Source organism: Gekko japonicus, unplaced genomic scaffold (genome assembly GCF_001447785.1).
Source record: "Gekko japonicus isolate JY-2015 unplaced genomic scaffold, Gekko_japonicus_V1.1 scaffold156, whole genome shotgun sequence".
Taxonomy (NCBI): Eukaryota; Metazoa; Chordata; class Lepidosauria; order Squamata; family Gekkonidae; genus Gekko; species Gekko japonicus.
The window spans coordinates 543,025-569,820 of NW_015166424.1; the positions used below are offsets into that span (position 1 = coordinate 543,025).

At 46.0% G+C, this 26,796-nt stretch overlaps 1 protein-coding gene across 1 annotated transcript in view; it reads right to left on the minus strand.

The window, feature by feature from the left end:
- The window catches only part of SYT9 (synaptotagmin 9), a 132,748-nt gene that overhangs the window by 36,858 nt on the left and 69,094 nt on the right, over positions 1 to 26,796 (minus strand). Inside the window, exon 3 of the mRNA XM_015411711.1 lies at positions 14,277 to 14,823. Coding sequence (XP_015267197.1) covers positions 14,277 to 14,823 — 547 coding nt within the window. The remainder of the gene's footprint in view (positions 1 to 14,276; positions 14,824 to 26,796) is intronic.

The following is a 26,796-nucleotide window of genomic DNA, read 5'->3' on the forward strand; positions in this document are numbered from 1 at the left end:
CCAGGAATTGGGGGGGGGGCGGGGGAAGAGGGGCGAGTGAGCGTTCCCGAAAGAAAATGGCTCGGCTCCCAGTGGGAAAAAGCGGCATGGCTGAGTACAGCTCCAAGGCCATGGGAGAGATAACAGAAAGAGTCAGGAGCGCATACCAGGAGGAGGAAGTGGGGGAGTGGTGAGGAGGTGTGCGGGGGTGCTGGAGGCTTCGGAGAGAAGGAGGGGGGAGCAGGGAGAATGTAACCCAAGCCATGGCGGCGTTAGCCGACACTCTGTCAACAAAGGAGATAAGGTTGGTCTGGCATGACTATACTTTATATTATTATTTTGAGATTAAAACATGTCATATTCACATGCAACAATTTGTGTTGTGATTTTATCAAGTATAATTAAATAATACATTTGTTAGTTATTAGTGAATTACTTCATTACTATACAAAAGTGGCCTGTAGGAAGAGGGTTTTAATGCTCTTGAGTGTAAAGGCTTGGAAGGGAAAATACAGGAAATAAAAGTGACCATTTTGTTATCAACAGACTTTATTAAGAAGGAAAAACAATAACAACAGAAATTAAATGCTATAAAGTAAAATTTTTAAATAAAATTAAATACTTTACATTTATTAATTTACCATTTGTCAACCTTTGTAATGTTGGTATGAAGTAATTTCTAAAGTAAAGACAGAAAGATGTTAGATTAAATTATGTATAGACTGTCTAGTATACACAGCTTTTGAACAACTATATGACTTTAAACTCTTCAAACTTCTTTCTCTACCTGCTTTATCCCATAAGATTATGCATGGCATAAAGCAGGTAGAGAAAGAAGTACTTTTCTCCCTTTCTCACAATACAAGAACTCGTGGGCACTCCATGAAATTGCTGAGCAGTCAGGTTAGAACAGATAAAAGGAAGTATTTCTTCACCCAAAGAGTGATTAACACATGGAATTCACTGCCACAGGAGGTGGCGGCGGCTACAAGCATGGACGGCTTCAAGAAGGAATTAGATAAACATATGGAGTAGAGGTCCATCAGTGGCTATTAGCCACAAGGTATAGATAGGAACTCTCAGTCTGGGGCAAGGGATGCTCTGTATTCTTGGTGCTTGGGGGGGGGCAAGAGTGCGAGGGCTTCTAGTATCCTGGCCCCACTGCTGGACCTCCTGATGGCACCAGATATTTTTGGCCATTTTGTGACAGAGTGTTGGACTGGATGGGCCTTTGGCCTGATCCAACATTGGCTTCTCTTATGTTCTTATGTTCTATTTTGTTATTAAAAATTAAAACCATAAGATAACAAAACCATAAGATAACATTAAAATAAGTTGATTTGAAGTGATGCACTAATAACATAGCAAATTTATTATTTAATTATACTTGATAAAATCACAACACAAATTGTTGCATGTGAATATGACATGTTTTAATCTCAAAATAATAATATAAAGTATAGTCATGCCAGACCAACCTTATCTCCTTTGTTGACAGAGTGTCGGCTAACGCCGCCATGGCTTGGGTTACATTCTCCCTGCTCCCCCCTCCTTCTCTCCGAAGCCTCCAGCACCCCCGCACACCTCCTCACCACTCCCCCACTTCCTCCTCCTGGTATGCGCTCCTGACTCTTTCTGTTATCTCTCCCATGGCCTTGGAGCTGTACTCAGCCATGCCGCTTTTTCCCACTGGGAGCCGAGCCATTTTCTTTCGGGAACGCTCACTCGCCCCTCTTATTGGTCTTGTAGTGTATTCAGATGCTGCCCTGAATATACTAGGATGAATGTGAAATCATCCCCATAGAGAAGCTATGTTAAGCTTCAGGCTTCGGCAGGGATTCACGCCGAAGACTTTGTGGCCAATCACATTTGAACTGTATGTAAGCGGGAAAGCTTATGATTGGTCTGTTATGCGATCAACCTGATAGGTTGAAATATGTATAGTAGGTGTGGCTACATTAGCCCGGAATGTTTAAATATCGAGCAGCTGCAATGGAAAGCTGTTCGGGCTATGAGGAGTTGTACCGTGTTGGAGAAGTTGATTGTCGAGCTGAATAAACCTGAGTTTTGCTGAAATCACTCTCTGACTACTTTGTTAAGTACGGACTTAACAGGTCTGTGCCCATCAGGGGGACTTGTATGAACTGAGTATAATACCTTACCCCCCTGAGTCTTCCTGCCTTACCCCCCATTCCTGACACAAGGTGTGTCATATGATGACCTAAGTACCTCTCTCAATAAACTGTACCTTTCTGAAGGACTGTTTTTGGACGTGATTGACTTGGGACTCTGACACAGAGTTACTAAAATGGTAGACACTGCCAATGCTGTGGACATAGTGTATCTAGATTTCAGTAAAGCCTTTGACAAAGTTTCTCATGATATCCTTGAGGATAAGCTGGTTAAATGTGGGCTGGATGGTACAACCGTTGGATGGATTCATGGTTGGTTGAAAAATCACACCCAACGAGTGTTTGTAAATGGCTCTGTGTCTACGTGGAGGGAAGTCTCGAGTGGAGTGCCGCAGGGCTCGGTCCTGGGCCTGGTGTTGTTCAGTGTTTTTATAAATGACTTGGAGGAAGACATAGAGGGGATGCTTATCAAATCTGCAGATGACACGAAGCTGGGTGGGATTGCTAATTCTGAAGAAGACAGAGTCAGGATTCAAAATGATCGAGATAGGCTGGAACAGTGGGCTGAGAGAAATAACATGAATTTCAATAGCGATAAGTGTAAAGTCCTACACTTAGGTATAAAAAATCAAAGGCACAGATATAGAATGGGAGGGACTTGGCTTGACAGCAGCTCATGTGAAAGGGATCTAGGTGTTCTGGTTGATCACAAGCTAAACATGAGCCTGCAGTGCGATGTGACTGCGAAGAAAGCTAATGCAATCTTAGGATGCATTAACATAAACATTGTGTCCAGATCATGGGAGGTGGTAGTTCCGCTCTATTCTGCTATGGTCAGGCCTCACCTGGAGTACTGTGTCCAGTTTTGGGCACCACATTTTAGGAAGGATGTTGACAAGCTTGAGCGTGTCAAGAAGAGGGCAACCAGGATGGTGAGAGGGTTAGAGTCCAAGTCTTACGAGGAAAGGCTGAAAGAGTTGGGTATGTTTAGCCTGGGAAAGAGAAGGCTTAGAGGGGACATGATTGCAGTCTTCAAATATTTGAAGGGCTGTCATGTAGAAGATGGAGCAGATCTATTCTGTCTGGCTCCGGACTGCAAGACTAGATCTAATGGGTGAAAATTACAAGGGAGTCGATACCGGCTAAATATCAGGAGAAACTTCCTAACTGTAAGAGTGGTTGAGCAGTGGAACAGACGACCTCGGGAGGTGGTGGATGCTCCTTTGCTGGACGTTTTCAAGCGGAGGCTGGACAACCATCTTTCAGGTATGTTGTAGGGCTATCTTTCAGCTATGCTCCTGCAGAGTGCAGGGGGTTGGACTAGATGATCAGCAAGGTCCCTTCCAACTCTAACAAGCTATGATTCTATGATTCTAGGTAATTCCTGGTCATTCTAATAAATGGAGATGAATGGTTATCCACAATTATAAATATCTATGGTGCTTTACATGGTATTTTCCCATGTGGGCTTCTTTCTGTGTGGGCTTCTTTGTGTATGGGCTATTTTCCGTGTGGGCTTTTTCCCATATGGGCAGTTTTCCACGTGGCCTTTTTTCCTGTGAGCATTTATGACCAATGGGTTTCTTCTGTGGGCTTTTTTCTTGTGGTCTTTTCCCGGTCACCCTGGCTGACTGGCTGGCTTCCTCCCCCTCTCTCCCTCTCTCTCTCTGAAGAAAAAGTGTGCTTCTACCTGGAATAAGAAGTTGCTGGTCTTCTTAGAAGTCCCATGAGATGCCATTCTTCCCCTCTCTCTGGCTCTTTACCTGCCCTTCCTTCCCCAGAGGAGGGAGGGGTAGAGGAACCCTCAGCCAATTGAGGGAAGGCTTTCTTACTCTCCTATGAAGCAGGAACTAGGAGAGACTGCCCAGAAGGAACTGCGACATTGGGAGCAGGAAGCTGGAAGCAGGACAGAGTCAGCAGCTCTCGGGCCGGATTGCAGCCCTTCGCGGGCACATTTGACACCTCTGGATTAGCATGTCCATATAGTGACTTCTTGAAGAAAGAGAAAGCCTGCATAATATTTTTTTGCCTGCTATATTAGCTTTGCTACTTTTTCCTACCAGTTTTCCTGTTCTTTCAACAGCTCCACGGCAGGCAAAGTGTGGGAGAAACAATGACAGGAAAACTGGTAGAAAACCAGGAAAACCCTCCTAATTCTAGCCCTCTGTCCACTGGCCCATGCTAACTTCTTTTTTTCACAGTGCTGCAGTTAAGTAATGGACCTGATGGTCTGAGCTACTCCTTTAGAAGGTAATGGTTATTACTTCACATGTGGCAAACTGGGCCATTAAAACATTCCAGGAGCAAGCCAAGCTGACCAGCTCCAGCCTGCAGCAATGACAGACATAAACTCACCTAATATACCTCATAGGGTTGTTCTCTGAGAGCAGAATGGGGAAACAGAGGACCACATACACTACCATGTACACTACCCTGAGTCCTTTGGAAGAACAGCAGGTTCATCGAGCGATAGATTAATATCAAAGGCAATGCACCCCACCATCTGCACGGGTAATCACCTGTGGTATAACCTAATACTGTTTTTATGTACTAAAGAAGGACGTTTACTAGGTTTACCTCAAAGTAAATGTATGCACAGGATTAGAGACAACCAAGATACCTCAAAAAGACATGGAAGATGTGAGAAATGAAAGAAACAAAACAAAACCAAGCCAGGAAGGCACTCTTCCCCCGGCCCCACCTAACTAGCCTCTGACAGTTGCAGAATCTATGCTCTCCTCTGCCATGAAGGCAAGGGCATGGGCTCCCCAATATACACACACCTCTTGTCTTTGCAGGCACTGCATAGGAGAGGCAGGGGTGGGGTGCATAGGAGAGGCAGGCGCTGGGGTTGCCGGCCCCCAGGTGGGAGGAAGGAATCCCCCAATTTGAGGGGCCCAAAACTTACAAGTGTACCAGTGATAAACAACAACAACAAAATTACATCTATCCAAACATACTTGCCCTGGGTCTCTTCAGGATGCAAACGCTGCTCCTATCTCTCTATAAAACCAGGGTATAAATTCTGTGCTATTCTACAGAGTTCTCTAACCCATAGCTCTCCTACCTCCTTCCTTGCCACATTTTTGTTTTGGACAGAGTTAAAGAAGAGAGTACCTCTAAGTACTTGCTTAGCCAAGCAGTGTGAGTTCAAAACCCTTCCATCGGAAATTTCCATTCTGGGTTTTCATCCCAAGCTGCAGTCACCTGCCTCTCACACAAAACATATGCAATTGGGCCCCACAGGCACAACATATGCAAGGTGGTACATGTATATACATGCAGCTGAAGGAAACTGCTTATGTCATATTCTAGGCTGTGGTCACACGGGGAGGTAATTCCGCTTTGTTCCCACTTTAATTTAATTGAGAATATTTTTCTTGGGGTTGGGCTGATTAGATGCAGCCGGCCCCTCTCTTCCACCACCCGCTTGCCTGAAAATCCCTCCCCTCTCTCTGCCGCCTGCCCGCTCGCCTGCCAGCCCACCCGGGCGGCCCAGGAGACAGCTTGAGGACTCAGTGGCCCTTCCTGAATCTCTCCCAGCAGGGGAAAAGCCCGGCGAAGACCAATGTCCCAGAGATCCCAGCAGGGTCCGCTCCACAGAAGCCCTCCCCCCGCCGCAGCCGCTGCCAAACCCAAGGGCGCAAAAAAACTGCTGCTGCTGCCTCGCGTTCCCTGCGCTGCCACCACCTCCTCTTCCACCTTCCCTCCCTTCCGAAGGCTGCAGCAGCAGCAGCAGCAGCTGCCATTGTCGCCCGGAGCGCCTTGCAGAGGACTTTGCTCGTCTGCCTGGCCCATGCATCTGAATGTTTAAATGGTGAATTGCCCATGTGCTCAAAGGGAGAAGCCTGAAAAAAAAAATCTCATTGTGGGGAAAAACGGTCAGACGGTCCTAATCACAACCATTGTGATAGATGTCCAGATAGGCGAAATTGCACGTTCAAAGCGTGAGTACAAGGAAAACACTTGATTTTCCAAGGGGCAGGAAAAACCGCGAACATTGCGCGAGTTAGCCGGCTTCGCCACGGGAGGCGAATCGGCCTATCTAGTCAGCAAATTCAAATGCGGGAGGGAACAGCGGCGAAACCCGATCAAACGGACCGCATGACCACAGCCCTAATTATAGCCAAATGCCCTTGAGGCTATGGACTTCTGCCCCAAATTGCTCAATGGAGCTGTGACGGATTACATTTTAAATGCTGTTTTCCTAATGCAGCAAAATCAGAGGTGAATCCTTAACTTTGCTTTAGAATGTTGAGCTTGGGTGACACGCTGCTCCTTTTCTCTGATTGGCCAGTGCCAGCTGAGGGAAATATAAGATCAGCTGCATGTTGAAGGGAGAGAGAGAGAGAGTTTCAAGTTCAGCGGCAGTTACTGTTGAGTACAGTAAAAGTTCAACTAAAGGAGTGGGTGACTGAAGAGTCTGACTAAAAAGTCTATCAGATAGGTTCACCTTTTGAATAAACGGAGAGACTCCTGGTCTTAGCTGTGCTAAACATAATCTGATAAAGAATTCCACCTAAGAATTCAGAGTCTAGTGTTAGCTAAAGCTGAAGTACATTTTCACACAGACACCAAGAACTGGGGTTTGAGATTTTGGCAAAGAGTGACTGGGTAGCAGGATGAAGTTCCCAATCAAGCCAAAAGAAACTGGATTATATTTTCAGGGAAGAAATGTAAGTCCTGTCCAGTTATACAGGGAATTGGCACTGAGGCAGTCCCTAGTCTGTTGCAGAATGAAACGGTAATAGACTACTCAGGGGAAATAAGAAACATTGCGATTTTTAAAAAGGGGGGAAAATCTGATACACAAAAAGAGTGACCTTTCCAGAAAAACCTGACAATTGATAGGAAACTATATGCAGAAACACTGTAACTGAAACTTAAGTACTCAGTCAACCATCTCTCACTGATAAGAACCAAGAATTTGTAAAAAAAATAAGCTGCTACAACACCATCTTGTCTGTCAACTGGAAAATATATTGTTTTACCAGCAACGTTTACCTCGGCCTTTCCAATTCCTGAGTACCTCACACCATCCCTGCCTATTAAATAAAATCTTTATTATTGTTCACTGTTACACAGTCTCCAGTGCCATTTCAAGGGATCTAAAAAGAGCGGTCCTGTTTTCTCCTGAGAAGTTCCTGGGCTGGGCAAAAGCCAAATCAAATTTTGCCACGGGGTGGGACATTCAGATTTATAAAGCCACAAATATTATCATGCTACTGGAGGCCAGCTCAGTACCTGAAGGCAACACAGAATTTTGGAAGGAAAAATCTGCCTCAGGGTGGGGAGAATAGCACAGGAGCCTCTATAGCTTATGCACAGATGTCTCAGTTTTCCTAATGAGCAAATATTTAATAACTGTAACATGTAACATTCTCTTGAAAACCAAAGTGCTTTTTTGTTCGCTAATTGCATCTAGAGATAGTGCTTTAGATCACTGAATGGCACCAGGTTTCTCAGGGAAGAATGAGTACACTCCACCCCTCTCACATCTTTAATATATTGCAAGGGCAATTCATGTAGAAACCTGCACAAGTGGCTGCCCAATTTGTACAATCCTTCCGCCTTCAAAAAAGGAATTTAAGATTACATTAATCAGGGTGCGTGCACAGACCTACATTGCACTTTACTGTAGGAGCATGATAAAGCAGAGTGGTGCACATGTCTTCTACCGTGAGAAGACTACTGCAGCCAGATAAAGATCTGAAAGAAAATTTTTAAGAGAGCTGAAAGTGATGATAGAGATATCTTATATTCTAATAGCCACCTGTGGCTCCCATCTGTGGATAGCTACACATGAGATTTTTCTGCACACTTGGCGAGTGCAGAAAAGCTGATTTTTGTTAAAAAAAACCCCACATAAATCCACTGAAAAGTAAAATAGCAATGCACCTACCTCCAGTGGTCTTCTATAAAGTCCAGGAGCCATGCTGTGCCCAGTCGCAGCAGTGGCTGTGCCAGAAAACTACACTGGACCCAACAGCGGTGCAGCCCAGGAACCCCACTGGGCCTGGTGGCACAGTCAGGGAGACCCAGAAACTGGTGGCAGGGGAGGGAGTCTTGGTCCATCTCTTGGCAAGTGGGTTCCCCCTGTGAGTCTCACAGGCCCCCAATTGACATTTTCTATGGTCTGCACATACATCTTTTGTCTCATTTCCATTCTCCTCTCAAATGGGCTTTGTAGTCTTTGAAGGACTACAGAAAAGTAAACATCACCAACAGAGACAACCATGGGATGAGTGTGCAAGCCACAGGTAACAACGTTTCTTCCACACTCAATGAAAAACTGTTGTCCAGCTTTTCAGTAACTTTTAGATTAACAAGAACTCTCATAACATATTTAAAAAACCTGTCAGTGATGAAAAAGAAAAAAAAAGAACCAAAATCCTGCAATGGTAAGGTGGCTTAGAAAATGTGAATTATCACACAGCATGAAGCAAGTTGTAAAAAATGTTGAGAGTGAAGTGCTACAGAAAGTGTTCCTTCTGTGCCAAGTGTGAAGAACAATTATTCCCCCCCCAACCAGGAGTTGTTTCTTGAGAAATTTTCACCTCTTAATATTCAAAACTTTTTAGTTGCAAAACTGCAAAGTGATTCAAGTCCTTGCTTAACCTTCTCGGCACATTTGACTGAACACCATTGTTTTAAGTGTTGGATGTTTTTATTATGTTTTATATGTTTTTAATTATGGCACAGCTAATTACCGTGCCCTTGTTAGCCGCCCTGAGCCCACTGGGGAGGGCGGGATATAAATATGAAAAATAAGTTATGTTCTTTTCTTTTTTTTCACATTTACAGAACTTTTTAGAGTTTTCCTGAGAGTTATAAGTAAAGAAATAATTGTGATAATGAAATAAGAGTTACCTATTGAACCATAAGAAAAAATGTAATGGAAACAAAAGAAATTAGAAGGGCGTAAACAGGAGGTTGAAGAAATTTGAAGTAAAGGTGCAGGAGGTCGGAGCACTGTGGGAAGCCGCATATTAGGGAGGGGGAAAGGGAGGGGGGATGGCTGTAACAGGGATAAATGTAGAAAATTTAATGCTGATTATGAATGTTTATATCCTAAATAAAAAATTGTTGTTAAAAAAAAATAAATGTGAAAAATAAACAAATAAAAAATAAACAGGGAGAGCCATTATTAGGTGCCTCCCCTGGACCTGCCCCATCTCCAATCAAAGCATCAGTAACAAACAATATAGTATTCATTACCCTTGAGGTTCTAACAGAAGTAAAATATGAATCAACGTCTCTTGTTTGTTCACACTTTTATCCGTATTATTTGTCACTTACTTAATTGGTCTGGGGGAAAGGATGAGGAGACAAATGGCAGACTACATTGCTGTTCCTGCCCCCAACACCATTTTCACTACAGTCTCCTCATACACTGTTGCTGCTAGTGTGTACACCATCTCAGAAAGACTGGAATAGGAAAAACACTAACCAAAGCTATCATAATGGGCAACTGAGAGCCCCATGCTTCAGCGTGTAAACTTGCCAAACATGCAAATTGCATTTTCCATATTCCATTTCCACTGAATGTTTTGTTGTTGTTCAGTCGCACAGTTGAGTCCGACTCTTCGCAACCCAATGGACCAGGTCATGCCAGGCCCTCCTGTCTTCTGCCGTCCTTTGAAGTTCGCTCAATTTCATGTTCGTTGCATCTATGACACTGTCTAACCATCTCATCCCTTGCCGTCCCCGTCTTCTTTGACCTTCAATCTTTCCCAGCATCAGGGTCTTCTCCAGTGAGTGCTCCCTTCTCATCTGGTGACCAAAGTATTTGAGCTTCAGTTTCATTATCTGGCCTTCCAGGGAACAGTCAGTGTTGATTTCTTTTAGGATTGACTGATTTGATCTTCTTGCAGTCCAAGGGACTCTCAAGAGTCTTCTCCAGCACCATAGTTCAAAAACTATGTAAACTGAATGTTTACAGCTATTGAATTACAGAGCTGCAGATCAACAAACACTAGTTTGTGGAGCCAACCACCTAATTATTTTATTAAAAATCTTGAAAATTAATGACTAAAGAACTTTGGCTATTGCTTTGCTATTACTTATAGAATTTAATTTTGTGAAGGTTCAGGCTGAGCAAGTCTACAATTGGCTCCTCTCTAGGGTTGCCATTCCCCAGATCCAGGTGCGGAAACCCTCGCCCCCAAACAGCACTGTCACCACATGACATCCCTGACACACTGATGTCACCCAGAGGTGCTGTCATTGTATCGGGGATGTTGCATAGCAACACTCTGTTTTGGGGGCAAAACTCTATGGTTTGACCCCAATTTTACCATAGAGTTTTGCCCCCAAAACCCAAGTATTGCACCCAACATCATTGATGCAATGATGTCAGCATGTCAGGGACGTCCCCACCCACTCCTGGAACACCCCCCCCCAGATCCCCCCGCCGGCAAGATGAAGGAACCTGGCAACCCTACTCCTATCTCATCATAAACCCATTCAGGTGTGTGCAAAGCCTTGTGCGCACACACACAGAGAGAATGAGGTTTTTCCAATTATGTCTTTTCCTGGCAGCAATTCCTTCAGCAGTATAAAATAGGCGGCTTCCAACCATCCTCTAGGAGCTGAGTGATGCTTGTTCAGCAGTACAGGAAGCTGCTTCTGGGAATGGATGAGGGGAGAGCCTCATATGGCTTTCTGTGCACACAATCAAGAAAACATATGTTTGCAAATGTCCATGATTAGTAGACCTCTACTGGGCTGTGCTACATAGAGTTCTTGTAGCCAAAAAGAAAACAGTTTTAAGACTCTAAGCACGGAAAGATCAAAATGGATGTTATGATTCCTTAAAAAAAGAAGAAATTTCAACCCTCATTATCAGCTTGCATTTGAATCATATCACATGAGAAATCTCATGAAACTGCCTTATACTGAATCAGACCCTTGGTCCATCATTACATTACATTACACTTGCGATTTATATACCGCCCTATCCATGAGCCTCAGAGCAGTTTACAGACATACAATTTCTATCTAAGCTAGGGGTACAATGGTGAGGGGAGGGTATTTTTCCTAACAAGGCACCTAACAGCAGGATTTTTCTTTTGGATTCGGCGGTGTCCAGTGTTGATTCTCTGCAGTAGCAGCTCCTTTCCAGCAGATGGCCCCCACAGAACACGAACGAGGCAGCTCGACTCTTTGTCCAATCGGCTCCAGTCTTTGTTGCAGTGTCATACTCTCCAGGCACCGGTCTCTCCGCTTCGCCGCCATCCTCGCCTTATCTTTATTGACTCCACACCAATTGCCGCTGCTTTTTTAACACCGAATACGGAGGAAAGGTGCCCCCCGCTCGTAAGGAGCAGGTACCCATTTACCTACTTGCCCGTGCAGGCTTTCGGACCGCTGGGTGGGCAGGAGCTGGGACAAAGGGCCGGGAGCTCACCCCGGCCACGGTGGGACTCGAACTGCCATCGGTAGATTAACCTGCAGGCTGTTTAACGCCATGCGCCACTGCTCAGTGTCAGTATTGCCTACTCAGACTGGCAGCAGCTCTCCAGGGGCCTCAGGCAGAGGTATTTCGCATCACCTGCTGCCAGTGGATTGAACCTGGACCTTCTGCTTTCCAAGCAGATGCTCTACCACTGAGCCACAGCCCCTCCCTCATGTTATGAAGAATGCTGGCAAATGATAGATACTTGTTCAAGGTATAATTGTTCTGCAATCAGTTACAACATTACCATATCATCTCAAATTAGAGCAATTTTATACATGATATAGTAAATGGCTGCAGAAAAGGAAGAGCTTGCTGTATTGATCAGAACAGAGTTATAATTCAGTGGAACTGGAATCTATTAAATCAATTGGGTGGGGGTTCCTGAGGTATCATGGAACATACAATGATTGTTCCATGATTCTGACCTTGCATTATTTCTATTTATTTAGTGCCGTTACAGAGTACTTTCTTCCTCTGAAAAGCTGAGAACAGCAAATGTATGTTCTCAGGCAGGGTCCTTCTAGACAATTGAAAGGGCAATGAAGCTGCATCACATGATTTCAGGCACTTTTCTAAGAACCCAGAGAACATTAAAATGTTATCAGGAATTGATCTAATCTCCTGGATGAGTTCACATAAAATCTAAGATGAAAGTATGATCTCTCCTTATTCAAACGCATGAATTTCTCAAACCATTAGAAAGCCTGCCTATTTGGGCTGACTTCTAGTAACTAGAAGATATTTCTGCGAATGCAATAATGAGACCTTGAAAAGGGCTAAGCCAAACAGGGGCAAACACTACCCCTAAATTGATTTCCTTATAACTGAGTCCCAGGATTTCACTGAGGCTCACTTTTAGGTACATGTAAAAAAAGATGAATAAATAAAATAATTTCCCTTCAGCGTTTCAAATATCCAAGATTCAGAGCTCTGCACAATAAATCAGTTCTATTTTTCTTATCTCTCAGCTCAGTTGAAAGGTTCATGAACCCTAGCATGAATCCAAATATTTGACAGAATGAGTTTTAGACTGCTCTGGTGTGTGTCACACAAGGAGTTGAATTGGCATTTACAGTTTGTGGATCCTCTCAGAGACTACAAATATTGAATTTGGAAAATTCTCAATTTATGCTGTTGATTTACCATGCTGGACCTTGAGTCACACTGTTCAAGGAACTGAACACTAAAAATTATTAATTTGGAAATACTGCTGTAAAAACTTATCTGTGTTCCTTATTAAGAAACCATGCCTTTCTCAAATTGGGTTACAGCTCTTGCTGTGAATAATTTGAAATGCAAGCAGAAAAGATATCAGAATCCTTTTATCAATTTGGACAGAATAGGTTCAAAATAATACATCAGTGGCCTATCAAAGTCACTGAATTTTCAATCAATTCTTGTCTGGAAAAAAAGACAACAACACGGAACCAAAATTATATATAGAATGTACAGATGAGCTTAAATGCACCTCTGTATGTAGTCAACTTGGGTGCCCACCCAGCTGTTATTATTTAATTTTTTTAAAACGTGAAGACTTACAAATATTACAATGACATGAAGCAAATGAACTACTTACTGCTTTGTGAAACCAGGAACTTCATAAAGTGGTATTCGAGAATACACTTTTTACATATCTGGAACTGACTTTTTTAATGCTGGGAAACTTACTAATAGGATCTCGAATATTCTTCTTCACTTTGTTATGAGTTTATGAGAGCTGCAGATGCAATACTTCATAAAAAGTGTAGCAAAGCACAGAAGTATTATCCTTGTAAAGCTTATAGTTTGTAGAACTATTTAATCAAGAAGTGGAAAAAACTTGGATTTGATTGGAAACATCAGGTTTTTATTTTAAAACTGTAGTCTGCATCATTAATGAGCACAGGCTTCCTGTACTGGGGATGTCTTCAGAACATCCCAAATACAGAGTTGCCAGAAGATTATGGTAACTGCACCCATAAAACTGGATATGGTACCTGATATATTTCTGCTTAATGTTATGCCAGATAAGCTATCCTTTAACGAAAAATATGTAATTGCGTATGTAATAACAGCAGCAAGAATACTTTGGGCCAAACATTGGAAACTAGATTGTGTACCCAGATTTGATGAAATAACAAGTAAACTGTTGGAAGTAGCGGAAATAGATAAACTGAATATGTATTTACAAGGGAAAAACGATGAAGATTTTCTAGATAGATGGGTTGGATTGTATAAATGGTTGGAAAAAAAGAGTGGACTCTGAAAATATATGCAATACTGTATAAGGAACAAATGTATGTAAAACCCTAAAATAAAAGTAGTTTTTTTTTAAAAAAAACCCTGCATTTCTGGAACCTTGAAAGGACCACCGCGTGGGGGTGGGTGGCTGGCTAGAAAAAAAAGATCTTTGCAGGGCGGGTTATAAATATAATAAATAAATAAAAGCCCAAAGGTACTGAACACTTCTAGAGGAGATCCATTAGATGCTGCCAGTCTCTAAAATGACAAATTTGCATGCTAAATAATATAAAACGTCAGAAAATCAAATGTAGCAATTTTCACATTAAAATGATGCTCTTTAGATTAGATCAGTTCTTAGTAGGGAGAATAATGTTGTATTTTCTCGAAAGGTGTCCCAATTTAGTAGCTACTAAGCAGGCTAAAGATGTTAATGAACAGTTAAAATAGAAAACAGTCTCATAATAAAAAGGAATCATACTTACATTGGTGACATATTCAATATCTTTCCAAATATTACACTCCCTAGGAAAGTCGGTCAGCTCTAAAAAATTATCCACAACCACTTGGCCAATCAAGTCATGCCTGGAAAATCGGTCAAAGTCGTATACAGAGAAATGGAGTTTCCTTGTGCTTAAATCATTATATGGAACAGGAAATAAAAAAACTTCATCAAATACTGGGTTCAGGGTCTTTCTATGCACTTTAGTCTGATGTTTTGTTTTCCTATCTGGAAGTAAATAAATCTTGACATATGGGTCTGAAGTCCCCGAAAAGTCCTTTGCTGGCAGATTGACAGCTTTGTGGATTTTTACTATCAATTGTTCTAAATCACAATCATACTTCAGAATAAAGTTGAGTTTCCCACAAGCCTTGCTATTATTTCTCCGCCCATCATCCGTGTCCACCGATCTCTGCTTATACAGCTCTGGCTTGATACGACCAATCCCAGTCAACTGTTCCTGCTTTTGGATCTGCTGGATGTTGAAGTCTGGGTTTGAGAGATTGAGTTGCCTTCGGATTGAGTTATGCCTTGAAAACAACAAAAGACAGACTTGATTACACCGGTATGAATAGAAATACTCTGTTTTAATACAGTGAAGGCAAATTGTTGTCTGCAATATATTCTAGGATACAGAGTTGTGGCAAGGGCAAGGCAAGAGCCTCGGGTATACAAAGCTGAGGTAGGCAGAAGAAGTATATCATGACTAAAATAAACGTGTTGTTATTACTCTAGTTATTTATGTATTTACCTTTTAATCAAAATAACTCCTATGAAAGTGCAGCCCATTTTATGTCTAAGATGCAACATTTTAAAAAGTATCCCAGTCTCTTGAAGCTTGTATCTTATGGAAGTTTGTCATGAAGAAGAGAAGAGATTGGATTTATACCCCACCCTTCACTACCCAAAGGCGTCTCAGAGCAGCTTACAAACTCTTTTCCCTCCCCCTCCCCACAACAGACACCCTGTGAGGTAGATGGGGCTGAGAGAGCTCTGACAGAAACTGCTCTTTTTCAAGAACAGCTGTGCCAGAACTACGGCTTGCCCAAGTTAATCCAGCAGGTGCAAGTGGAGGAGTGGGGAATCAAACCCGGTTCTCCCAGATTAGAGCCCGCGTACTTAACCACTACACCAAACTGGCTCTTCTTCAAAAATAAAGGGCTTTCTAGTGAAAATACCAGCCATGATACTTAGGTTAGTTATTCTGATTCTTGGCCCCAGTCACACGGAGATTTTGCCATGCGAAAGGCACAAATGTCGGGCAGATTTTCGGGGTGCGATCACACTGCAACATCTGGGAAGCGTAGTGCACCTGTGGCCAACCTGTGGCATCCTGCCGAAGATGCAGAGTTAAAAAGTACCAAGGAAAGTGCACTAGTATCCGAAAAATGTGTGGCACAGGTTGGCGGCTGATCACAGGAGCGCTAGTATCCCGTGGCACCTGGCATCCATCCATGTCCCATCGCAAACCAGATGTTTTTCATAAGTGCATGCGCACAAACACGAAACTGAAAGCAGTGCTGCTCCGCAGAACTGCACATGCGCACAAATGCGAAACGCTTGTGTGATCATGCCGCACTGCTTCTTTACCATGCTGCAGCATTGCCGTGTGATTGCCAGCTAACAGCCTAAGCACGGAGACTCGGGGGACCATGTGATCGGGCTACCATGCTTTATTTTGCTCCGGGGCGAACAGCCACGCCTCCCCCCCCCCGCGTTATCTGACCCGTGTGACTGGGGCCTTTGATTATTTTGCATGGATATTTAGTGATGATCAGGAAATTATGAATAGGGTATTCAGACGAAACACAAAATATGTGGTTTTGCTGGAAGTATCAACCTTTCAATATTTTAAAGAGTCAGAGGAACTTTTAAAACAAGTCTTGCTATTATTTGAGTTTCCCACAAGCCTTGCTATTATTTCTCTGCCCATCATCCACATCCACTGATCTCTGCTTATATAAGTTAAAGAGCCAACCTTAGAATAAGATCAGCTAGAGCATGTACAGAGTGAGGGATATGGCAAATGAATATACTTTTGTTTTGCATTCTTTGCTCAATCTGTTGCTGTGCAGAAAATATGTGTGGTATTCCTACTTTTAATAAATTCTTTGCTATTCTAAAAACTGGTAGCTGTCACGGCAGGACTAGGGGGCGTGATGCAAGCAAGCAAAAGTCCAGGAACAGTCCGAGGTCAAGCCGGGCAAATCAGGTAGCAAGGGTCAAGCAGGTTTAAATCACAGTCCAAAAGCAGGGTCAGACATACCAAAGTTTCAAGTCCATAAATCACAACGATACCAGAGGAGTCAGAGATGAACGCAGGGTCAACAAAGCCGAAGGTCAAAAGCCGAGGATCAAGCCGAGAAGAATTCCACAAGGTCTGGAGCAGAGATGCAAGGATTCAGGTCCTGAACAAACGACGTTTGCCAGCACAAATGACTGCTGGCAACAGACTTGCAGATATACACTGCTAGCTAATCAACTCATTAGCTAGCCGGGAGCAAGGTCAGGATCCTGTCAATATTCAGAGCTAAGAGATCTTCTGGCACGCATGCGTGCATTCTGCCTTCGCTCTCTCAGCTGTTGTCTCCTTACATTCCTGAGCCTGGTTACAGGTGGAGGCGAGTCTGATGATGAATCACTGGGCTGCAGCAGAGACTGATCCCTTGCAGGTGTTCCCTGGGAGGCTCTATCCTCCTCACCACTTAGATAGCTTTCAGCTACAGGATCCAGTCTTTGCCTTTCTGCTGCAGTACTGTCCTCAGGAGCCTGTTCAGGGTCCTCAGGAGCCTGTTCAGGGGCATCAGCAAAGGCAGGCATGACATCAGCAGGGGCAGGCATGACACTATCCCCCCCCTCAGGCCCCCCCTCATCGAAAGGGCCAGGTTTGTCCGGGTAGGCTGTATGAAAGTGCCGGACCAAGTCCGGGGCATGCAGGTGAGAGGCAGGTTCCCAGGATCGATCGTCAGGACCATAGCCCTTCCAGTCCACCAAGTACTGCAGGACACCCCTATGAAGGCGGGAATCGAGGACCTGCTGCACCTCGTATTCCTCCTCGTCATCGATCATGACAGGAGGTGGGGGTGCTGGTGGAGTGTCCCGGTTCGGGTCCGGAGGAGCTGTCAATTGCAGGAGGGATCGATGGAATACGGGGTGAATCCTGAGATGATCTGGTAGAACAAGACGGAAGGCTACAGGGTTGATCTGGGCGTCTATTTTGTAGGGCCCAATGAAGCGAGCGTTGAGCTTGGCACAGCGGCCAGGAGCGCGGAGGTACCGGGTGGAGAGCCAGACGAGGTCGCCGACTTTCAGGGGTGTCCCTTCCTGTCGGTGGCGGTCCGCTGCCCGTTTATAGGCTTCCTTGGCATGTTGTAATTGCTCCCGAAGGAGCTCGTGAAGTGCATGGAGCTCTTGGATCCTGGCATCTGCAGCAGGAACGTCAGATGGGGGTCCAACGGGCAAGAAGAAGCGGGGGTTATATCCATAATTGGCTGCGAATGGGGTGACTTGGATGGACGAGTGCACCGCGTTATTGTAGGCGAACTCGGCCAAAGGTAACAAGGAGTACCAGTTGTCTTGTTGGTACGTGGTATAACAGCGGAGATATTGTTCAAGAGTGGCATTCGTTCTCTCCGTCTGGCCGTCGGTTTGGGGATGGTACGCGGATGACAGGTGAACCTCCGTCCCCAGTCCCTGGTGCAATGCCTGCCAGAAGCGGGAAGAGAATTGCGGGCCTCGATCTGATATGATCTGTGCTGGGGCCCCATGTAGCCGGAAGATGTGATGGAGGTAGAGCTGGGCAGTTTCCGGCCCGGTGGGGATTTTCGGACAAGGAACGAAGTGCGCCATCTTTGTGAGGAGATCCACCACCACAAAGATACAAGAATGTCCGTGTGAGCGGGGAAGATCGACGATGAAGTCCATCGAGATGATTTCCCAAGGGCTCGATGGGACAGGGAGCGGACGAAGGAGGCCGGAGGGCTTGGCAGGAACCTCCTTGGCCCGGCGGCAGACATCACACGTGCTCACATACCGGTCAACGTCGGCCCGAACCCGGGGCCACCAAAAGTCTCGGGTGAGCAGATGAGCGGTTTTGTGTTGCCCGAAGTGTCCGGCTGGAGGTGCATCGTGGGTGAGGCGCAGGATGCGGGCTCGCAGGGGTCCGGGAGGAACATAGACCCGGTCCCGATGATAGAGTACGCCGTCTTTGACCGTTAGGTCTTTGGAATCCCCTTGTTGTACCTCCTGAAGGCGTTGTTGAGCCCAAGGGTCTGTAGCCTGACTGGCCCGAATGTCCTCAGCGAGGGATGCAGGTTCGGGAGCTGCGGCGAAAACGTTAGGTGGTAGGATACTGGTGTCAGGTGCTTCCGTTTTCGACGTTGGGGTATATTCCGGTTTGCGGGACAGAGCGTCGGCTTTTTGGTTTTGCGTCTGTGGAATGTAGGAAATCGTGAAGTTGAACCGCGAGAAAAAGAGGGACCAACGAATCTGGCGCTGGTTCAACCGGCGAGTGGTTTGGAGGTGCTCCAAGTTGCGATGGTCTGTGAGTACCTGTACTGGATGACGGGCCCCTTCGAGGTGATGACGCCAAACCTCGAAGGCGGTCTTGATGGCCAGTAACTCTCTTTCCCAGATGGTGTAGTTCTGTTCGGCTGAGGAGAGTTGCCGGGAGTAATAGGCACAGGGTTGCAACGGCTGAGAGGGATCCGCTCTCTGGGATAGAACGGCCCCTAAGGCCACACTAGAGGCATCAGCTTCCACTACAAAAGGAAGGTTCGGGTCAGGGTATCGCAGGAGGGGGCCGGTCGCAAAACGTTGCTTCAAAATGGCGAAGGCTTGGTCAGCTTCCGGGGTCCATCGGAAGGGTTCCTTCAGGCGAAGGAGACGGGTCAGAGGCTTGGTGAGGTCGGCATAGGCGGGTATAAATTGGCGGTAGTAGTTGGAGAACCCCAGGAGGCGTTGAACATCCTTCCGGTTTTGGGGAGGCTGCCATTGGAGAATGGCTTCCACCTTCTTGGGGTCCATCAGCGTGCCTTCAGGGGAGATAATATGCCCCAGGAACTCAACAGACTTACGATGAAACTCGCATTTTTCTAGTTTCGCATAGAGTCCATGGGTGCGCAGGCGGTGCAACACTTGCCTTACGTGGTCAATGTGTTGAGGCACGGTGGCGGAAAAGATCAGGATGTCATCTAAATAAATTACCACGAAGCGGTCGAGGAGGTCACGGAAGATGTCATTCATAAAGCGTTGGAACACTGCAGGGGCGTTGGTCAAGCCAAAGGGCATGACCAAGTGCTCATATTGGCCATAGCGGGTACCAAAGGCGGTCTTCCATTCATCTCCTGCCTTGATTCTCACCAGGTTGTAGGCGCCACGCAGGTCTAGCTTTGTGTAGATTTGAGCTCCCCGCAAACGGTCCATGAGCTCAGGGATCAACGGGAGGGGGTACCTATCCCGTATGGTGATTTTGTTCAGGGCCCTGTAGTCATTGCAGAGCCTGAGGTCTCCTGTCTTCTTTTTCACAAAGAGGACTGGGGAAGACAGAGGAGACGTAGAGGGCCGAATAAACCCTCTGGCCAGATTTTTGTCCAAATAGTCCCTCAGCGCAGCCAGCTCCGGTTCTGCCATTGGGTAAAGGCGGCCTGAGGGTAACGGAGCGTCGGGGATGAGGTTGATGGCACAGTCGTAGGGCCGATGCGGGGGTAGCTGGTCTGCCTCCTTTTCGTCAAAGACGTCTGCATAGTCCTGATAGGTGGCAGGTAAAGCGGGAGCCGCAGCGCCCAGCAGCAAAGCAGCTGGTGATGGTTCTGGCGATGGTGCTGAAGACGGGGTGTCTACCATCGTTTCCACGGAAGGCGTGGGTGCAGGACTGGTGCCGAACTGGAGCTCCTGATGTACCCAGTCTACCTGAGGGTTGTTGTGGCGCAGCCAGGAGAGACCCAGGATGACTGGAAACCTCGGCATCCTCACCAAGTCGAAAGTTATTTGTTCCTGGTGCTGCTGTATCCACAAGGTGAGTGGCTGGGTTTCTTGGACGACGGGTCCGGAGCGGAGCAGGCGTCCATCAATGGCTTCTACAAGCGCTGGGGTTGCCTTCTCTTGAAGGGGAACGCCGTGTTCTTTGGCAAAAAGAATGTCCATGAAACAACAGGCGGCCCCTGAGTCCAACATGGCGTGGATGAAGAGCCAGCGGTTGTCTGGGAGTTGCAACCGCACTGGCACCAGGAAGGGAGTCTGTGGTGAGTATGGAGTACTGGAGGACCCCAGAATAGGCCCCAAACCGGGGGGTCCGGTCAGGCTTGGGGCTGCTCTTTTACCGGTGGAGCCGGTTGTGGTGAGCGCTTCTGCTTGGCAGGGCAGCTGGAGGCAAAATGCCCGGCTTCTCCACAATACAGACACAGCTGTTGAGTGCGCCGTCTCAGCTTCTCCTCAGAAGTAAGGCGGGGCCGAGCGGTGCCAAGTTGCATGGGCTCTGTGCCTGCAGGAGGTGGAGAGGAGCCGGGGGAGGAAGGCCGGTGGAAGGTCTGAAGGGTTCTGCTGGGGAAGGCGAGAGCCTTTTTTCTGTTTTGGCGGCGGCTCTGTAACCTCCCATCAATGCGGAGACAGAGATGGATGAGGGCTTGTAAAGTGTCAGGGCGTTCACTGCGTGCAAGTTCATCTAGAATTTCGTCAGACAGCCCTTCAGTATACTGGTCAATAAACGCTGCCTCATTCCATGTCAGGTCTTGAGCCAGCAGCTGGAACTCATTGGTGTACTGAGCGACAGAGGTTTTATGCTGAGTAAGAGCCCTTATTTTGCGGTTAGCTGTTTCAGCTTTCACAGGATTGGCATAAGCAGCGGCAAAATGAGCCTTGAAAGCCTGGAAGTCAGATAGTAAGGGAGAATTCCCCACCAGCAAGGGCGTGGCCCATTTGGCAGCTTGCCCTTTAAGGAGGCTTAAAATGAAACACAGTCTGAGGTCAAGCCGGGCAAATCAGGTAGCAAGGGTCAAGCAGGTTTAAATCACAGTCCAAAAGCAGGGTCAGACATACCAAAGTTTCAAGTCCATAAATCACAACGATACCAGAGGAGTCAGAGATGAACGCAGGGTCAACAAAGCCGAAGGTCAAAAGCTGAGGATCAAGCCGAGAAGAATTCCACAAGGTCTGGAGCAGAGATGCAAGGATTCAGGTCCTGAACAAACGACGTTTGCCAGCACAAATGACTGCTGGCAACAGACTTGCAGATATACACTGCTAGCTAATCAACTCATTAGCTAGCCGGGAGCAAGGTCAGGATCCTGTCAATATTCAGAGCTAAGAGATCTTCTGGCACGCATGCGTGCATTCTGCCTTCGCTCTCTCAGCTGTTGTCTCCTTACATTCCTGAGCCTGGTTACAGGTGGAGGCGAGTCTGATGATGAATCACTGGGCTGCAGCAGAGACTGATCCCTTGCAGGTGTTCCCTGGGAGGCTCTATCCTCCTCACCACTTAGATAGCTTTCAGCTACAGGATCCAGTCTTTGCCTTTCTGCTGCAGTACTGTCCTCAGGAGCCTCTAAGTCCACAGGCTCCTGGCTAGCAGGTGCCTCCTCAGGGGCATCAGCAGGGGCAGGCATGACATCAGCAGGGGCAGGCATGACAGTAGCTGCTCTCCATACTGCAAAGACCTCTTCCAATCAAACACACTATTTAAAACAGGAGCCAAGGGAGAGGAGGCTGTCAGCTGCTATTTCTCTGAGATTACACAAGTGTGGTGAACCATCAGTATGACAACCAGTGACTGGGACCTGGGAGAGATAGGCATTAGGTGGAGTCTTAGAATGGCTATGTGGGAAAGGAAGCTGGGAGCAGTGGCCCTCTTGACAAGTAATTCCTAAAATAACCAATTGGTGGTAGTGAAACAAAGGAGAGACAAGAGAAGGAGTCCTTCAGAAAGCTGGGCAACCTGGGAGAACAGTGCTTCACAGGGCAGAGACTCAGGACAGTCACTGGGCACCTGGACATCCTGAAAGGCCAAACACAGCATGAGTCAGTGGAGCACACTTGGGATAACTGGTGTATAATATTTACATGTGGGAAATGTTCCAGATACAACCTGATATGTCAGCAGACCTGATTATGTATATGGAAATTATCCACTGGGCATATGTGGAATGTGCAGGGTCTGCATGGTTCCTCTATGATGAGATCTTTAGGATGGAAGAGCATTAGACCCAGAACTTGCATAGGACAAATAGAACATGCAGCTCATGTCTCAGTGCTTGGCCTTGCTCTGTCATTGACTGGAAAATACTGTGACAGTGGGCACCTCAGACAGCCAGTTTGGTGAGTTGGTTAAGTGTGCGGACTCTAGTCTGGGAGAACCGGGTTTGATTCCCCACTCCTCCACTTGCACCTGGCTGGATGACCTTGGGCAAGCCATAGTTCTGATAAGAGCTGTTCTTGAAAAAGAGCAGTTTCTGTCAAGAGCTCTCTCAGCCCCACCTACCTCACAGGGTGTCTGTTGTGGGGAGAGGAAGGGAAAAGGAGTTTGTATGCCGCTCTGGGACGCCTTTGGGTAGTGAAGGGCGGGGTATAAATCCAATCCCTTCTTTTTCTTCTTCTTCTCTCATTTCCCAAGGACAGGGTGCCATATAAGGTGTGATATAAAATTTGCTTTTAGGCTTCTGTCAGTATCCCTTTGGATTCTGAGTGGTTAGATTTCCTGTTCAAAGGTCAGCTTTATTTTGATAAGGACCATGGGATGCTCTATGTCTTGCTCAGCCCTTGAAATGTGTTAGTACATGTTGGAATAGGTCTTCTCACAGGAAGCTACATCATGTATGGTTACACATTATCTGGATGATATTCTGTTGCTGGCCACAGTAACTCTGGTGAATGTGGCTGGCTTATGGCTGTTTTTGAGGAGCTGTGTGGAGTTTGCAGAGATGACAAGGCCAACACAGTGGTTTGCCTTCTTAGGCACTGAGACTGTTGCCAGGTATGAGACTGGTCAACTGTCTCAGGATAAATTGGAGAAATGTTAGGGCTTGGCCAAGAGATATTTTCTAGAAAGAAGATACCCTTAAGCAGATGCAGGCTGTACTGGGGCATCTGAATTTTGCCTTTTGGGTTGTGGCACTTGGAATTCATTACAGGCATTTGTCTCATCCTACCAGGAATATCAGACAAGTGCACCTTAAAATTAGAATCACTGCACAGATCAAGGTAGATGCTTACGTTTGGTTGAACTTCTTTGAGGGTTTTAGTGGGGTATCATTTTGGAGGCAGCAGTTCCTTACAGACCAAGATTTTGAAGTTCAATCAGATGCAGTTGGGGGATATTCTATATTTCCAGGGGGGACTGGTGCACCAGGCAGCAGCCAGATAGCTGGGAGCAGGAGGATTCGTTAAAGGATTGCATGTTTTTGGAGTTATTTCTTGTTGTTGCTATTTCTATCCCGGCAGAAGTGTTTACCAACCTAGTATTTTAGTACTGATGAGAAGAAGCAGTTCTCTAAGAATGTCAGGATAATGAAGTTGGTATCAGTCTTAGTGCTGTGATGCCTTCAGTTTTTCTTTTCAAGATGCAATACCTGTGTGGTTTGGACAATGGCACAGCTGACACATTGTATTGTCTTCAGCAACAGCGTTTTTGTGAGTCAACGCCCACTGCAGACCAATGTCCGATGCCAATGCCAGATGGCCTGTGGCACTTTAGAAGATCAAAGGACTTCCAGCAGTGATGGCATTGCTGGCTCCAACCACAAAGGCAGCTTATACATGGCACAATAAGAAGTTTATAGTTTGTAGGGATGAGGTAGGTTTAAAACAAGCCTGGCCCTTGCCAGTGTAACATATAGAGCAGTTCCTGCTTTCCCTGTGGTAAAAAAGGGTTTAACGGTGATGACTCTTAGGGCTTATTTAGCTGCTTTGGTCTTCAAGGCAAAGGCTCAGGGCCGAGCAGACAATACATTCGCTTTTAAAATAAGGAGGAGGATGGAGGGCAGGTCATGAGAAATTTTGATAAGGCAGGATTCTAGATGGCTACTCACCCCAGATCTGTTGAGGACATTAGTGCAGGAATCTTGCTGTCAGTGTTCTGGCCCTGGTGAGATCCACCCTTTTGGGGAAGTGGCTCTGGAGGCTTTCTGTGCTGCTCTGTGGCTCAGTTTGCTGTTAGCTCATTCCTGGTGGGCACTGCAATTGGAAGGGCACTGCAATTGGAAGCTCTGAAGTTTTCAGAGGTGAAAGCAGTGTCAGCGATCTGCAGGTCTGAAACTGATAAGCAGGGCAGGGGGGCATTGTGCGGTTTTGAAGATTGCTAGGGATCCCCAACTCTGTCCTTTTAAGGTTCTAGGTGTATTCATGGGAACACAGAGGTGGGGATGCTGCTTGTTTAAGTATGGTAATAGGTCACCACTAACACTTTATTAATTTGGGGCCTCTGCTCGATAGATTCTGGTGGAGGTGAATCTGACAGTGCAGGAGTACGATACTCACTCCTTTCATATTGGGGCTGCTTCATCTGCAGCAGGGTTGGGCATTTCGGGGAAAGCAATACAGAGGATCAGTAGGTGGTGTTCTAATATTTCCAAGAGTCATGTAAGATGATTCAACATCAATTAAATTTTTTCTCCAGGTGCAGGAATATCCCGGAACCCAGTCAGGATTCTTGTTATGAGCCATTCCATTATCTTTTGGGGAAAACAAAAGGCTGCATCCAGTGATGGAGGGACGCATTTGGGCCTTTCACCCCTTGCCAGCATCCAGTGGTGTGACAGGCAGGGAATGTTGTGGGACCAGTTCTTGCCTTCTCTCCACCAGGTTCTGAGAAACGGCAGTTGTTCTGAAATCCTGGTTCCGCATTAGGGTGAGAATAATCTGGTACGCACAAAAATAACTGCTGTCATGCTGAAAGCACTTAGGGATTTGAACAAGATGAAGGAATGGGGCCCGGACGTTGTCTTCATGTGGACCAAACTCCTTCAGAGAACAATTTGGTGAGGGGCCTTAAAACCGGCTTGTATCAGATGGGTGAGGTACACCATCAACAAATCTTTAAGGAAGATAACTGTGGAAGATGGGAGGGCTTATACCCCCCACTATTCTTTTTGTTATGATATGCCTATCCTGTACAAGGGTGTTAAGCTAGGATAGCCCCCTTGTTTGGCAGGAATGGGGTGGATTGGTCATGATAGGGAGGAATGACCAGCAAGCACCCTGAGATGTTGGGCATGACTGGAGCAGCTCATCACAGGACTTAAAGAGGGGTGGGTTTGGGAAGGAATTCCTTTGGTGCTAAGCAATGTCTTTCAAAGTTGGCAGAGGTCTTACCGTGCAATGGGGAATGGGAAGAGGTTTGGCAGCTCTCAGCACATTTCGTGTGTGGACAAGGATTAACAAGGCCAACGGAAATCCCCTGGCCAAGATTGGGACCAGGGTGGATCTGCCCAACAAAGACAGCCAGTTTGCCCATTTAAATATGTTAGCATGTTTAATAAATTATGAGATCTATCAGTTATTTAAAATTTAAATAAAACTATGTAACGGTGCTGTAGTCTTGTATCTTTATGGGGGTGCCTGGGCAAGCAATGAAGCAAAAATCAATGCTAATAGCATCAGCACTGACTGCTTTAACTACACTGAAGCCTAAGCAAAAAACACACACACACCAGGGCAAGATTCAAGCCCAGGAGGAGACAAAATCCCTCAGCCTAGAAATTGCCTTACCCAACTCACTGAAGCTTCCAGAAGAGCATCATTTTTCACTGGAATTAGCTGCAGAACTGGGCCTCAGTCTGCAAACAGTACAAGACCCAGAATGGATTACCTATGATTTTACAATAGTTAAAAATTATGTGTCAAAAATCTATAATGTATATCAGGTGTTCAGGTGTCAGTTTCATTACAGGCTGCTGGAACTGGACAAAGGATGCCTTATGAGCCCTCAATAAATCACTATGGGTGATTTCCCACAAGCGCTGCTCCGTGCTCACTCCTCCCTTTTGCCCCGATGGTACGTGTCAATTTCACACAAGCTGCTGCGTGGCCTTATTTTGCCCCACAGCTTCATGCGGTTTCCCCCGCGTCTACTCAATCCTCAAAAAACAGGATTGAGTAGACGCGGGGAAAATCGCACGAAACTGCGGGGCAAAATGCGGCCATGCAGCAGCTTGTGTGAAATTGACACATACCATCAGGCCAAAGAGAAGAGAGAGTGCGGAGCAGCACTTGTGGGAAATCACCCCATGTCTCTCTCTCTCCCTTCCTCCAACACTGGGAAGTGGCTTTACGATGGACAATGGGCTACAATGAACACAATTCCTCTGGAAATGTAACACAGAATTGATGAAAAATGCCCTCTCAAGGGGAAAAAACCACGCAAAAAAGAAAAAATACTACTGTCTCTAAGAGTTTACACATCATACTTGAAACAAATTGGGCATAGCGCATTCTCACTCATGGCTTTCGAGGTCGGCTTGATGACTAGCTTGAGTGGACATACGTGGTGATATTTTAAGTGGTCACCTAGAGAA